This window comes from Nyctereutes procyonoides, unplaced genomic scaffold (genome assembly GCF_905146905.1).
Source record: "Nyctereutes procyonoides isolate TBG_1078 unplaced genomic scaffold, NYPRO_anot_genome, whole genome shotgun sequence".
Taxonomy (NCBI): Eukaryota; Metazoa; Chordata; class Mammalia; order Carnivora; family Canidae; genus Nyctereutes; species Nyctereutes procyonoides.
In genome coordinates, this window is record NW_026575121.1 from 5,625,148 (window position 1) to 5,640,293 (window position 15,146).

At 46.0% G+C, this 15,146-nt stretch overlaps 1 protein-coding gene and 2 non-coding genes across 3 annotated transcripts; all 3 read left to right on the forward strand.

Annotated features, from left to right (window-relative positions):
• Positions 1-9,751: 9,751 nt before the first annotated feature.
• TPT1 (tumor protein, translationally-controlled 1) lies at positions 9,752-13,577 on the forward strand. Its single transcript, XM_055336118.1, has 6 exons — positions 9,752-9,911; positions 10,174-10,247; positions 10,779-10,969; positions 11,398-11,503; positions 12,272-12,388; positions 13,368-13,577. The coding sequence occupies exons 1-6, from the start codon at positions 9,884-9,886 to the stop codon at positions 13,368-13,370; spliced, it is 519 nt and encodes a 172-aa protein (XP_055192093.1). The 5' UTR covers positions 9,752-9,883; the 3' UTR covers positions 13,371-13,577.
• Positions 13,171-13,300, forward strand: LOC129516732 (small nucleolar RNA SNORA31). Its single transcript, XR_008665859.1, has one exon. It is a non-coding gene; the product is annotated as a small nucleolar RNA SNORA31 (small nucleolar RNA).
• Positions 13,578-14,319: 742 nt separating the features above from the next.
• Positions 14,320-14,454, forward strand: LOC129516683 (small nucleolar RNA SNORA31). The gene has a single exon (XR_008665824.1). It is a non-coding gene; the product is annotated as a small nucleolar RNA SNORA31 (small nucleolar RNA).
• The last annotated feature ends 692 nt before the right edge of the window (positions 14,455-15,146 follow it).

A 15,146-nucleotide genomic window follows, 5' to 3' on the forward strand; every position in this document is an offset into this window, starting at 1 on the left:
CAAGACTTGCACTAGGTCGCTTCAAGGGTGCTCTACCCGTTCCAGACCATGAAATAACTGTACCTTTGGTGGCTCCTGACCTTGGAGAGCCGTAGGCCAGGATCCCTTTGTTCTACCTACTGCTACAAATTATTTTTATTGAGTTGAATTTGAAGGTGAGGCCTACACTGAAGGAGGTCACACAAAAGAAGCCACAGGAAGCCTCATTACTGAATTTACTGTAGGGGTACTTACTGCTGAGGGCTTGTGTGTCATTATCAGACACTAAAAAAAAAAAAAAAAAAAGGTCTTCCTAGGGAAAACACAAAAATGATGGTGAATCTTATTTTTTTAAAGATCTTATTTGTTTATTCATGAGAGGCACAGAGAGAGGCAGAGACATAGGCAGAGGGAGAAGCAGGCTCCCTCCGAGGGGGTGGGGGACCCCATCCCAGGACCCCGGGTGGTCACAGCCTGAGCCAAAGGCAGATGCTCAACCACTGAGCCCCCCAGGCATCCCGATGTCGAATCTCAGAACTAGTTTTATTTTCCCTTCTCTTCAGTCTAGAGAAGCTCCTGGCCAACTTTGGGACCCACCTGCAGGGATGGTGCAGGAATCACACACCCAGGCTGGTACCGTCCTTACCCCCGGCTTCCTGTTCTTACTCTCATTTTCAGTTTGTACTTTTGCCTCATTCATTTCTGAAGGTGCTACCCATCGTTTTGCGGAAGGCAGTGGAAGGAAAAGAAATTAATATACTCTCCAAATTATATTATCTAGTTCCCACCCCAGCATGTACCTGGCCCTGAGGGAGTGGAGAGCAGGAGATAAGCTATCTTCCTCCAGCGGCCAGATGGCAGGCTGGGCCCATTCCTCTCCATGCCTCCCTCCAAGTACCCGCTGCCATTTCTAGCAAAATTATTCAGGGGTCAGTTTTTTGGATCAAAATCTTGCGCTCGCGCTCTCTCTCTCTCTCTCTCTCTCTCACACACACACACACACCCTGCGCCTATTAAGTGATCAGAAAACTCACTGCCTCCCAGCCACGCAATCTAGAGACAGAACTCCCTTAGCTCTTCTCAGGTGTAATATGCTTCTTATTTCCTTTAGGGCAGTTTCCTTATAAATCACTTTATATGACAGAAATATCCACCCCCCACCCTTTACTTGTGTTACTCTAATACAACGTTAGGTATCTGGGAGGAAAAGAGCTTTAGTAAACATGAAATTGCATGTGAAACGTCCCTGGGATAAGTCACAAGGCAAGTGACAATAGCGCTAAAGAGCCCCTCGACCACACTCTTCCTCAGCCACGCTGCTGCCCAGTTAGCCGCCGTTGCCAGGCTGATGCCGGTCCTTCTAGATTGTCGTCTGTGCTTTTGCAAATCTACACACGTATCCATTACAATCTACTTTTATTATGTGTGTCTCTGCGTTAAATGCATGGTACGCTGTACAGTTACGCTGGCCTACAACTTGCTTTTTCTCACTTAGCCATATGTCTTAGAGCACATTTCCTGCTCCGAGGGAAGAGCTATGCTAACTTATGCCAACAGCCTCTTGCAGCCGCTAGCTGCCGGCCTTCCATCTTTACTCTTTGGTCACCTGCACTGCCAAAGACCTAAGTGGCAGGTCTCACAGGAATTCAGAAAATCTGATCACACGAGGAGGACCACCTCATAGGCTCCCGGGCTGGAATATGCTGCTGCACCTATAATGTGTCTCAGTCTCAAGTTCGTTGACTTAACAATTTTTGACTGGCTGTCTACTGCCTACTGCTCCAGGCACTGGGGATTCATCTGTGGGCAAAAAGACAATCTCTACCTTTCTCTGGCGCTTACAGAAGATAAAATAGTGAGTAAAAGAAATAATATGTTGGGGCACCTGGGCGGTGCAGTCCATTAAGTGTCTGACTCCCAGCTTTGGCTCAGGTCATGATCTTGGGGTTGTGGGATCAAGCCCCGCATCAAGCTCTCTGCTCAGTGTGGAGTCTGCTTTGGATTCTCTCCCACGCCCTCTGCCCTCCCTCCATCACTCTTTCTCTCTCAAATCAATAAATAAATCTTTAAAAAAAAAAAAAAAGAGATTCTCTATCTTGGCATGACCTGGAAAGCTTTAACAATTTCTGCTGCCTGTGTCCCGCCCCAAGAGGTCCTAATTTATTTGATCAGGAGTATACCTGCATGTCAGGATTTTTAAGTTTTCTGGGACACCTGGGGAACTCAGTGGTTGAGCGTCTACCTTCAGCTCAGGTTGTGATCCCGGGGGCCTGGGATCAAGTCTGCCTGTGTCTCTGCCTCTCTCTGTGTGTCTCTCATGAATAAATAAATAAAATCTTAAAAAAATTTTTTTTTTCCAAGTGATTCTAATGTACTGCCAGGAATGAGAACCACTGCCTTACAGGCCACTAATGATAACGTGTTCAACAAATGACCACAGGTTTCCAACTGAAGGCTGGTTTGGCCAGACACTAAGACCAGAGGATCCTGTAATTAGCCAGATGTTGCTACTACTACTTATTCCTTCCTTATAAGTGACTTCACACTTTTGCAGTGTTTTCCAATATATTATCTTTTTTTGAAGTATGTGTTGTCATCCTTAGCTCCTAAGATCTTTGTAATTTCCTGAGTGATAGGAGCATCTGGCACAGAGCACTTTTGAACAAATGTTTACAGATCTGAGGTTTCAAACAGAAGTAAAACTTTGCTCTGAAAGCATTAGGTCATTGTGCACTAGTGTGGTCTATGAGATCTGAAAGAAAATTACTTCCTTTTCCATAGTTAACATTCCAGTGACCCCTGCTAAGGCAGCCCTGAAAAATAACGGTTGCCATACCAACAGCTTAACGAAGAAGTCTGCCATTGTCATCGTCCCTATTTGTCCTCAACTATGTGATAAATTGCAAAGATGAATTAGAGCAATTAAATTCTGCCTCCAGTGCCTCCTGCCACTGGTTATAAAACTAAAAATCTTTCAAATTCCTATCTCCACATTAACCCCAATCACTACTCCCATAGTAATCACCGTTAATAATTTGTGAAACTTTTGAAAAGTTTCTATACAGACACAAACAGATGCATATTCTTTTCCTAAAAGGAATACTGATTCTATCTACATTACACTATTTACTTTGTTCTCATAGCAAAATTTAATTAGCTTCAGGCTTGATATTTCAAATTCTAAATTTTCTTTGATATTCTGAAATCACATTCAGTTCCTACTATGTATGAGCTAATTTCCATGACTGTTATCGGGGGTGGTGGGCAGACAGGCAAGATGCACCAGGGAAGGAGAGGTCATGTAGAAAAGAGTGAGCCAGCCAACAAGTTAGCAATCTGGAAGGGAGTTAAAATAAGTATGGAAATAACTCTACCATATATTTGTTCATATGTTCATTCATGATGGTGAAATATTTACACATCCAATAATAATTCCATAGGCAAGATGGAGAAACCGAGGCTAAAGTCACCCATTACTTAACTGTCATTACATTTTCTTCTGACTCAATTCTGTGCTTTCTTCTACGCCACGGATGTGACCGAGACTGCTCACTCTTGCAACTCTATCCATCCCCCACCCTGAATAAATATACTTCCCAGCCAGCCTTGGAGCTGAAGGCTCTGTGGTTAGCCTCTGACAATAAGATAAAAGGAGTGATAGCTGTGACTGCTAGTGCCTGCCCTCTGATTTCTACTTAGCCCTTCCCTACTGGAATGTGGGCATGCGTGGCGTGGTTGGTTACCTGAGTGAGCATTGGTGGGGACAGGGGGCAGACCTCTGGATGTCCGTTAAGGAGGATAAAGTTGACCTCAATGTGATCAGTCACATTTTTTCATTCATTGAAAAAAAAAAAAAAAGAAAACTTGAAGCAAATATGAAAAATGTTAGCAGTTATTTATTGTGGTTGGTGGGTACCTAAACATTTTTAAAATGTGTGTCTCTGTGTTTTCCAGTGTTTTGGATCATGATTTAAAGATAAATTCCAACATTCATCAATTGGAATATTTATGATTTTTTTTTTTAAAGTAGGTTCCATGCCCAATGTGGGGCTTGCACTTATGACCCTGAGATCAAGAGTTGCATGCTATACTAAGCCAGTCAGGGAATATTTATAATCATTTTAAATGACATTCTAGATGAATGGTTAATGATATGGGAAAATATTAATAATGAAAAAATACTTGAACAATTTTCTGAGATGAAGAACTGGAAAGCTGGAGTTGCCCATCCATTGACTGCTTAGTCTAATAGTCTTTCACTTTTATTTTTTAAGATTTTATTTACTTATTCATGAGAGACACAGAGAGACACAGGCAGAAACACAGGCTGAGGAAGAAGCATGGAGCCCAATGGGGGACTCGATCCTGGGACTCCAGGATCATGCCCTGAGCCAAAGGCAGATGCTTCACCACTGAGCCACCCAAGTGTCCCTCCACTCGTTTTTAAAATCCAGCCTAGGGGCACCTGGGTGGCTCAGTGGTGGAGCGTCTGCTTCGGCTCAGGGCGTGATCCTGGGGTCCTGGGACGGAGTCCCACATCCAGCTCCCTGCAGGGAGCCTGCTTCTCCCTCTGCCTGTGTCTTTGCCTCTCTCTCCGTATCTTTCATGAATAAATAAAATCTAGTCTAAAAATGATTACAAGTAGCCCCAACCAAGAAATCTTCAAGTTGGCTTATTCATAGATCCTTTAAAGCAGGCTTAAAACGAACAGTAACCTATGCTTAAAAGTCATCTGATGAAGTCATTTCAACATAGGAGTCCCTCCTGATTTGGTTTTTAAAAAAATACAATTTATTATCCATTTATGTGTATGTATGTATGTATTTATAGTAACCTGTATACTCAATGTGGGGCTTGAACTCATGACCCGGAAATCAATAGTTCTAAGAGTTGTACACCTTACTGACTGAGCCAGCCAGGCACCCCCTTCCTCTACCTTACTTTGTAAAAAGTTTACGAACATCGATGGGGGGGAATATTAACATCAAGACTAGCTATCTGTAGTTTTTCTCTACGGTTTATAAATGCTTTATTACGTGTATTGTGATTTTTTAAGCCAGATAATTTAAGTCTTGTTTCAAAGTTAAAAGAAATATTCAAATATCTAAGAATATCTTAGATTCTAACAATCATTTTACATTCATCAAAGACACTAATAGAAGTTATATTAGTTACGTTGCTTCCTTTCACTTAAGAACCTGTCTTCTCGGGACCCCTGGGTGGCACAGTGGTTTGGCGCCTGCCTTTGGCCCAGGGCGTGATCCTGGAGACCCAGGATCGAATCCCACGTCGGTTCCCGGTGCATGGTGCATGGAGCCTGCTTCTCCCTCTGCCTATGTCTCTGCCTCTCTCTCTCTCTGTGGGACTATCATAAAAAAAAAAAAAAAAAAAAAAAAAAAAGAACCTGTCTTCTCAGCTAGACCTAGATATTGCCTGCAACTGGCCTGGAACTCCCAGCCAGGCCTTGGTACTGTTGAGCAAGGTCATAGAACATTAACACGAGACTTTGTGACAAAAACATGAGCCTTGTCCAAAAGGCCACAGAGTAAAAAAGTAGAAACTGACCAAATCTTGGGGCACCTTTAAAAAAAAAAAATCATCCACTGACATTGACCAGTTGAAGCTGCCAAGAAATATATTTGAAAACTTGCCTAAATCAATGGCTTTCAAAACTTTTTGACCTAGATCCACATGAAATGTCTTATGTTCAGATCCAGTACACATATACATGTGTAAATCTAAAACCTAAGTTTCATGAAACAATATTCACCTTTACTACACGTGATTCTATTTTCTTTTCATTGTGTCATTTTTAATTAAGTTGATCACTATTCACCAAGTTGTTTCCCAGTTCTCTGAAAAGCATTGTTATACTAGGTCTTGGATTTATGCTGAATCCTATTAACTGAGATGGGATTCGACTTAATTAAGAGAAATGAAACTTTATTTCATCCATTCATTTATCAACAATTATTGGGTCAAGCCCTGTTCTGACTCCTGAGGTACAGCAATTAAAAAGACCCCTACTCATAGAGTATATATCATAGGGCTCTGCTGTCCAATAAAAGTTACTAGCCAAGGATATTTAAATTAATTAAATAGAAGTAAATAATTCCATTGCCACACTAGCCACATTTCAGATACTCACTAGCTACTCGCGACTGAACATTTCCATTATCAAAGCTCTTGTCAACAGCTCTGCTCTGAAGGAAAGAATTCGCCTTGCAACTTGACTAAAGTAATGATTTGTCAGAGTATGAAAACTCTGGGTAAAATGAGCAAGAGTATTCATGAACAGATCTCAGAAGGGATTCAGACCATGCATCAGGAACAGTTCAGCTCAACTGGTTCATTCCTTTTTTTTTTTTTTTTTAATTTTTTATTTATTTATGATAGTCACAGAGAGAGAGAGAGAGAGAGGCAGAGAGAGAAGCAGGCTCCATGCACCGGGAGCCCGACGTGGGATTCGATCCCGGGTCTCCAGGATCGCGCCCTGGGCCAAAGGCAGGCGCTAAACCGCTGCGCCACCCAGGGATCCCTCAACTGGTTCATTCCTAAATCACCTAATGTCACGCTCACAAACTGCATTCTAACCTCCTTGCCAAATTCCCTCTTAAGTAAACTACATTTTCTGTAACTTAAGTAAACACAACTTTCTATACTACATGTAACCAGCTAGGAATTTCTCATTGTATATTAATGGCATTCTTGTTTTGCAAATCAGTTTCATAGGAGTTTGGTAAATACTAATTATTTTCCCTGAACCTGACCCCCAGTGAGTAAAAGTGAAAACCCTCTAAGCTGAGAACCTGACCCTTTGCACTTTGGGTACAAGGACTACTAGCTGCCTGCATTCTTAATAACCAAATCCTGATTTAAGGGTGGCAACGAGCCAGTGTCCACGAGCTGGAAGGCTACAGTTTGCAGCCTTCACTGCAACTAGCTGCATCCACGTAATTGCTCAATATGATTGTAGCCAGGACACAGGATGCAAGAGCACCTGCCTCTGAGATTCCCAAACAGACCAAGTTCAACCACTTGCTGCTGACAAAGTCCAAAGGCAGAGAGATGTGGTGGTGAAACAAAGTTTATTTCAGTGAGGCCAACACTGGGAAGACAGAGGAGTAGGGGTTCAAAGACCATCTCCAAAGGGCTGAAAATACTTCCAGGTATGTATAAGGAAAATGTGGGGCAAAGGTGGGTGGGTAACTGCTGGTGGGTAGTAAAGGAAGGTTTAAATCCATCATCATCTTAAGAGTCTATCATGGGTGGAGTCTTGTTGGCTCAGGGCAGTCCTTATTGCTTCAGGGGGTAGTTCTGATTCTCATCAGGGGATGCTTTGCCTTCAGGCTCTTCCACCTGAGCCAAGGGAAAAGCTGGAAAGAACCCGACTAGAAAGTCTGAGGTCAAAATGGAGGCCAACGAAGTCCTCTTTCAGGACTTCTAGAATTGCTCCTTAGGAGGGAAACACAGTTGGAATATACTTTTGTTGTTCCCCTTTTCTTGCAGCTTGTGAGGTGGATGTGATGGCTGGAGTTCCAGCTCTGTTGCAGGCCATATTGGTGAAGAAAGGAAAATCCTAGGCCTCTGACGCCCATGACATCACCACACGTGTCTGGACTGCAGATTCCTGAATTTCTTTTATACAAGAGAATCAATAAACCCTTACGTGTTTAAGCCACCGTAGGCAATCCTGAACTGATAAAAGGGTGAATGAACCCTTCTGAGGTACTTTTTTCATGTGAGGACTTGAGTTAAGAGACCAGAAGACAATGTCTTTGAGACCTCTTTAACTTCAAGAGATCCCAAATCATATTCAGCTGTAAAATTTAGGACAACCTTAGGTTTTTTTAGAAACCACTGAATAAATCATTGTAAGAAAATGTTATAAAAAATTTCAGGGGTGTCTGGGTGGCTCAGTTGGTTAAGAACCTGACTATCTCAGCTCAGGTCATAATCTCAGGGTTGAGTTCAAGCCTCTCTTTGGGTTCTACCCTGGGTGGGGAGCCTACTTAAAAAAACATTCAAATGATGCCAAAGTAAAAGCTAATAGTTAAAGACCAAATCCTTCCAATTTTGTTAGTGGCTTGTAATTATTTATGAATAATTTTCCCTATTTGCAGTACTCGTGTTCTAAGTAGGCATTTTCAAGATTTGGTGTAGATTTTTAAAATTTTTTTTTTTTAAAAAAGGTTTTATTTATTCGTTTGAAAGAGAAAGAGAGAGCTTGAGGATGGGAATGAGGCAGAGGGAGAAGCAGATTCCTCACTGAGCCAGGAGCCCAACTCAGGGCTTGATCGCAAGAATATAGACCTCATGCCCTGAGCCACCCAGGTCCCCCTGCACAGATTTTAAGATTTTACCTATTTATTCATGAGAGACACACAGAGAGAGACAAAGACACAGGCAGAGGGAGAAGCAGGCTCCCTGCGGGGACCCGACCTGAGCCAAAGGCAGATGCTCAGATGGGATGTTGGGTGCAGCTCCAGATCACATCTTTTTGGGGAGGGCACATTTTGACTCCTCCATCATCTCAATTCACTGTTCTGGGTTCTGCTCTTTTCGAGTTGCTCTCTGTGCAGAACGCTTCATTACTGGATTTAGCGGGGGGGGGGGGGGGGGGGGGTCGATATATAATTGCCTGGCTTCTTTGATGTACCAGAACAAAAGTTTCTGTGAGGGGGACGCCTGGGGCGCTCAGGGGCTGAGCGTCTGCCTTCGGATGGAGTCCCGCATCGGGCTTCCTGCATGGAGCCTGCTTCTCCCTCTGCCTGTGCCTCTGCCTCTCTCTCTCATGAATAAATAAAATCTTAAAAAAAAAAAAAAGAAAAAACACTTGTGTGAAAAGTCTGTGTGAAAAATTGTGTAAAAAATCTGGTTTTAACTTGCTCACGATTGGGAGCTCCGTGCAAAAGCCGGTGCCAGGGACCTAGCAGGGCGTAAAAGTATCTGTAGAATTTAACAAGCTCTCGGGTTTCCCACCAAAACGGAAACAAAACGGCTTCCTTGAGCGTTTGCTCCGAACCGGACACCTGGACGTGAAGTCCGACCAACGCTCGGGCCGGCGGGGAGCCCCCCAGTTCCGTCCGACTCTGTGGCAGCGGCGCTATCCCTTCGAGGTCATCTTCGAGGTCATCTTCGAGGTCATCGTCGACGGACGCTGAAGCTCTTTTTTTTCTTTCTTCGCACGGAGGACAGGGTCCAAGGCCAAGCGCAAAACGGGACGGGCAGGCTCTGCAGCGGCGTCCCTGACGGGCCGCGGCCTCCTCACGCGGAAGCCCGTCGGGGGGCCCCCTCCCCCTCCCCGCCGGCGGGGCCACCGCAGCCGCACGGGGCGCCCCGAAACCACGGCCGGGCAGGGAGCCCCCCCCCACCCGCCGAGGGCCTGGAGCGAGGCCGACTGCCCCGCGCCCCACCCCCTCCCCGCGGACGGCCTCGCTCCACCCTGTCCCCGGGCCCCGACCTTCCGTAAACGCCAAGTCCTCCACGGCGGCTCGCTGGTGTTCCCGGGAACGGGCGGGCGCGGAGGCCTGGGGGACCGCCATCCTCCTCGAAGCCGCAGCAGGCTCGGCACCTCCGCGGGGCGGGGAGGCCGGGACCCGGCGAGCCGCGGGCGCGGCGGAGGGCGCCATTGTGTCCCCGCGGCCAAGTCCCCGGATGCTCGCCGCGGCCCCGCCCCCCGCGCGGCCGTGCGTGCCACGTCACCGCGCGCGGCGCTTCCGGAGGCGCCGCGGGCGATGACGTAGGGGGACGTGCCCTCTATATGAGGTTGGGGAGCGGCTGAGTCGGCCTTTTCCGCCCGCTCCCCCCTCCCCCCGAGTGCCGCTCCGGCTGCCGCGCGCTCGCCCCGAGCTCCCGGCTCCTGCCAAGCCCGCGCCGCCGCCGCCCGTCTCCAGCCGTCGTCATGATCATCTACCGGGACCTCATCAGCCGTGAGTCGTGGCTGCACCCCCCGTGCCGCCGCGCGCAGGGGCCCGGGGGAGGCCGCGCGGGGGGCGGGGAGGCCGCGCGGGCCTGGAGGACGCCGGCCCCTCTCCGGGGCGAGGAGGGGTCGGGCCCGGGTGGGGGCCGGGGGCTCGGGCACGCGGGAGCAGCGGGAGCAGCGGGGCAGCAGCGGGGCCCGCGCGGGCGATGGCGGCGCGGGTCCCCGAGCCCCGGGCGCGCGGTGACGGGCGGGCCTGTGTCCCCGAGCAGATGACGAGATGTTCTCCGACATCTACAAGATCCGGGAGATCGCGGACGGGCTGTGCCTGGAGGTGGAGGGGAAGGTGAGTCGGGCGGCGCGGCGGCGGCGGCGGCGCGGGGGAGGCGAGGCCGGGCGGGCTCGGGTTTCCGCCGCTCGCTCCCCCGCCCGCGGTTGTGCAATCCTCTCCGCTGCCTCCTGGCGGAGGGGACGCTCTCTTCCGGCTCTCGGGTTTTTCTAGAAAAGTGGAGGCGGAGCTGAGCCTGGAAATAGGTCCGCGCCGCCGGGGCGCCCATCCTCCTCCCGGGCGGCCGGCCCTGCCGCGCACCCTCCCCCGGGGTGTGAAGGGCCCTGCCGCCCTTCTGGCCCAACAAAGAATCCTTGTTGAGTTTCGGTGTTGGAGGAATTTCGAGGGGCGTGAGGCTTTTATTTCATTTTTATTTTTTTCCATGACGCTGTCTTCGTGGTTTGTAGCAAGAGTCCGAAGTGTTGGGTGGGAGGAGGACTGTGTGAACTGCTGACCTAGAAGATCTGGGGGGGAATGCCTTTATGCAAAGGTCCAAAACGTCTGAAACCGGACTTTTTTTTTTTTTTTTTTTTCTTCTCCTTAATGTAGATGGTCAGTAGGACTGAGGGTAACATTGACGACTCGCTCATTGGTGGAAATGCCTCCGCGGAAGGCCCGGAGGGCGAAGGTACCGAAAGCACAGTAATCACCGGTGTCGATATAGTCATGAACCACCACTTGCAGGAAACCAGCTTCACAAAAGAAGCCTACAAGAAGTACATCAAAGATTACATGAAATCGTAAGTGGTCCTGGCGCAGCCCGCCCTAAAAGGTCAGCCCTGCGGGATTTGGGGATAAGGTAACCTGGAGGTTCTTTAGCAGCAGGCATGCTTGGGGAAGGCTTTCTTGTTGATGAGCTCACAAAGACAGATGCCTTCCTATAAATAAACTAATGTGAGCATACCGCAGCTGGAAGTGTGGTTTTAGCGCTTCAGAAGTGTACTTTGGGAATAACGTGAAACCCTAAATTGTCAAGACTTGAAACTTTCATTCCTGTGAGCTAGTAGTTTCTTGATTGTGCCATGTGAGTTTTTGTCCGGTGACAGCCAGCTGCCCTTTTCAGCGCTTGTTTGTTTTAGTTTGTTTGTTTGTTTGTTTGTTTTAACTGACAAAAATTTGTTTTGCTGAGAACTGAGTACTTTAACCTGTCAATAAAATACTGTTTTAGAATCAAAGGCAAACTTGAAGAACAGAGGCCAGAAAGAGTAAAGCCCTTTATGACAGGGGCTGCAGAACAAATCAAGCACATCCTTGCTAATTTCAAAAACTACCAGGTAAATACTATAAATGTTTCTCAAGAATTGTGCAGTTGTAACTGCCAGAGCAACAAATGACTTGATAAATCGCTGATGTAACGGAATTATTTTCTGGGTCTTCTGAGCAGTTTAAATACTTCATAGATTCCTTTCCAGTAGTCTTCACTGTGGAAAGTGGCCTTTCCTGCTCCCAAGTGTGTTTCTAGATCTTGCCTGCTGATTGTAGAACCTCATCCCTACTTACTCTCCAGATGACAGGTTTCATTTCTCCCGGTCTAGAATTGCTTGGTAACCTCCTGTAGTCTTCCTGTCTTTTTATTTACAATTCCAGGCCCATTGTCCCTGGAGTTCTTTCTACACTTCTGTTGGGAAACTCAGTGACTCTCCGTTGGCGCTTTATAGAACTTAAAGAATAAAACTCCTTACAGCCTGGCTCTTTGACTTTCCAGCTTTCACACGTCCTCTGGCCAGAAGATAACTTTCCTCCTATAACATGCTCTCTCGCTGTTTGATGACATAAACAGGCTTTTAACAGAGTTGGAGTTGTATATGTGGGGTTGAGAGAGTGTTTCCAAAAAGCCTGAAGTGTTCTGGACTGCTCTGTACTCACTTTGGTCAATTGTTAGTGTTCTCATTTGGTGAACAGAGGTTTGAGTAGTAGGTTTTTTTTTCTTCTGGTGAAAATCTCTTAAATTGTGTTTTGAATCCTTTGTTTTACTGTAGATTGTTTTGATACGATCTGTATATAATGGCCTAATTCTGGGTATTTGTTGTTTGCTCCCTAAGTTCTTTATTGGTGAAAACATGAATCCAGATGGCATGGTTGCACTCCTGGACTACCGTGAGGACGGTGTGACCCCTTATATGATTTTCTTTAAGGATGGTTTAGAAATGGAAAAATGTGTAAGTATAAGGACGTGGGTTGAAATCAGTAATGTAAAAGTGGAGACATCTTCTGTGTGACTGTCTCTTGCTGTTGGGTAGTTAGAATGGGTTTTACAGCAGTCTCCAAAATGTAGGTCCAACTCTGGTTTCTCTTTGGGAGTCTAAAAAGGTTGTGTTTCGCATACAAGATTTTTACGGCACAGGAAAGGCACTTAGAAATACAGAAAGCTTTTCATGTAGGTGGCTTAAATCCCAGCATATGTACTAAACTGGAGATAAGAAACTGCATTCTGTTGATCCCCCCCCCCATAGAAAGTCTTTCTCTTCGTATTTTGCCACGCATACGTGCGTGAGTGGCATGTATGGTGCTAGACCTTTTTCACTTTGGTTTACTGATGATTGGCAGCTGGTCACTGGAAGCCTTGATGTTACTTACTAGCTTTTAGTAAATAAAGTTAGAGCTGGCTGCTTATCCAGTATGCAGAATCCTTTAGTACAATTAAATGAATGTCTACTATGCAAGGAATTGTTGGAGGCCGTACAGAAATGAGAGCATTCATTATTCTAGCTTTCAGAGGCTTCCATATAAATTAGGAACAAGATAAAGTTGAGGCTACCCTAAATAAGAGAAGAGGCCTCAGCGGACAAAAATGTCTTCAGATGGCATGAGCTCCTACGGAAAGTATTCCAGGAATATCTGCGGGTTTTGTTGGTAGAACAAAAAGTATGTGTGTGAGTGGGACTTGCTTCAGAATGAGATTTTTAGAAAATGTGCCACCCCTGCTTTGGTGAGGATAGTCCTGCATCCACTGATAGACCTTGAACAATTGGCTGTTGTTCTTTTGGTTTGCACTAGGATGCAAGAGAAAAAAATCCCTGCGCTTTCTGTCTGTCCGTGTGGCAGCCCAGATTGAATAGGGGAGTACATCGGTGGCGTGGAAGGGTTAACTGTTTTCATACTGGATCAAAGTGTTAATACCCTGTCTTGTTTCTACAGTAACGAACTTGGCTGCTAACTTTGGATGTATCACCTGTTGTCCTAACTGGCTGCTGCTCTTCATCCACACAACACCAGGACTTAGACAAATGGGACTGACGTCATCTTGAGCTCTTTATTTTGACCTTGATTTATTTGGAGCGGAGGCATTGTTTTTAAGAAAAAAACATGTCATGTAGGTTGTCTAAAAATAAAATGCATTTAAACTCATTTGAGAGAATGCCTCTTAGTTTAACACATTTTTAAATCCATCCTGTGTAGCGTCCTGAAGAAGCTAGAGCCTGGTTGTAGACTACTGCTAGAAAGCATAAGACTGCCTGCAGATAACTTCTACAGTGAAAGCTACTTCTGGGACTGGAATATAAAAAACAAGAACCAAAAGTCTTAATTCTGAGTTCAAGTAAAGGGAAAGACCATGCTCATAGCTGGGCCAACATTTGAAATGGATTCCTTACACATTTCATCACCTACAAACGGAAGTAGTTAACTCTGGAAGAGATTGCCAAAAGAATAAAAAGAGACTAATAACAGTTGGAAGCAAAGTATTGTCTGATCTTATTTATCTTAAGTAGAGCCAAGTTCTAGAGAAATCTAGACATCTCCTGGAATGCTTGTGTCAAACTATCTGGATTGGGGCTGGCAAACTGGCTTGTCCCGCCACTTGTTGGGTGACTTTTAAGGTGTTTATATTTTTTAAATGGAAAAAAAATAGCTGGTGGGATATGAAAAGTACGAAAACCTAAATTTGTATCTTTTTTTTTAACATTGCCATGCTCCTAAGAGCAGGGTAGGACAGACCTTAAGGCCTACATAGTCTAAAACAACCATGTGACCCCTTAAAAGGTTTGCCAGCCTTGCTTTAAAAGATGAAGTTGTAGATGGAATGTGGGATAGCTGGTTGTGTCCTGTTGTATCTGAAAGGGCTGTGGGTGTCTGAAGGAGAATAAAGAAAATGCATCCATGTGACAGACCTGGAGCAGTTTTCTATCTGCTCCTAAGGTTTCTGCTAGAGATGCAAGAAAAAGGTATCCTCGCGCTTTCTAGCTGCCTGACCGTGGCAGTCAAGATTGAATGGGGGAGTACAGGGAAAAAAACTGCAGCTTAGAAGTGACTTGGTTAACAGTGAAGATCTTGTTTTACTAAAAGGATCTAAAATTGGAGTTTACAAGAAGTGTTGGAAAATGGCTTCCCAGATCCTTGCCTTTTAATTCCATTCTTAAGGGCTTAAGGGTTAAAACTAAATTGAAGGCAAGCCAGTGACTCATCTCCTAAGATGTGAACTTGGGCAGATCCAGTGATGTAGCTGTCTGGAATTTGCCCTAGAGGTTTGGGAGTCCATCATGTGGGTCACAGCCTGAGACACTAAGGTTGATGGTGCCCCCTGGTGATTAGTGGAAGCAAACTCAAGTACTGGAAACTAGTCAAGTAGGTGGCAATTTTAAGCATTCTGACCTGACCTTAAAATACAGAAAAAGTGCCAGTTGCTGACCCAGGAGACCAGTCGGCCCTTTCTGAAATGGGAGAATTTTTGGGCCGCGGTCAGTGCTGTGACCCTGAATACCTGATTACAGGAGAGGTCTGACCGGAGTAGAGAGTTAGCTATGGAAAGGGACAGGAGTAATGGTACAGAGGCTTTGTAGGAAGTGAAGGATCCAAATCCACCCAGCCGTATTTTCAGTCGTTACAGGTAAGAGTCTGGTTAAGCTGCTTGGAGCAAGAGTTAACACGGGACGAGTGCACATCACAGGGCCTGTCCTTTATGTCTTTATTGGTTCTAAG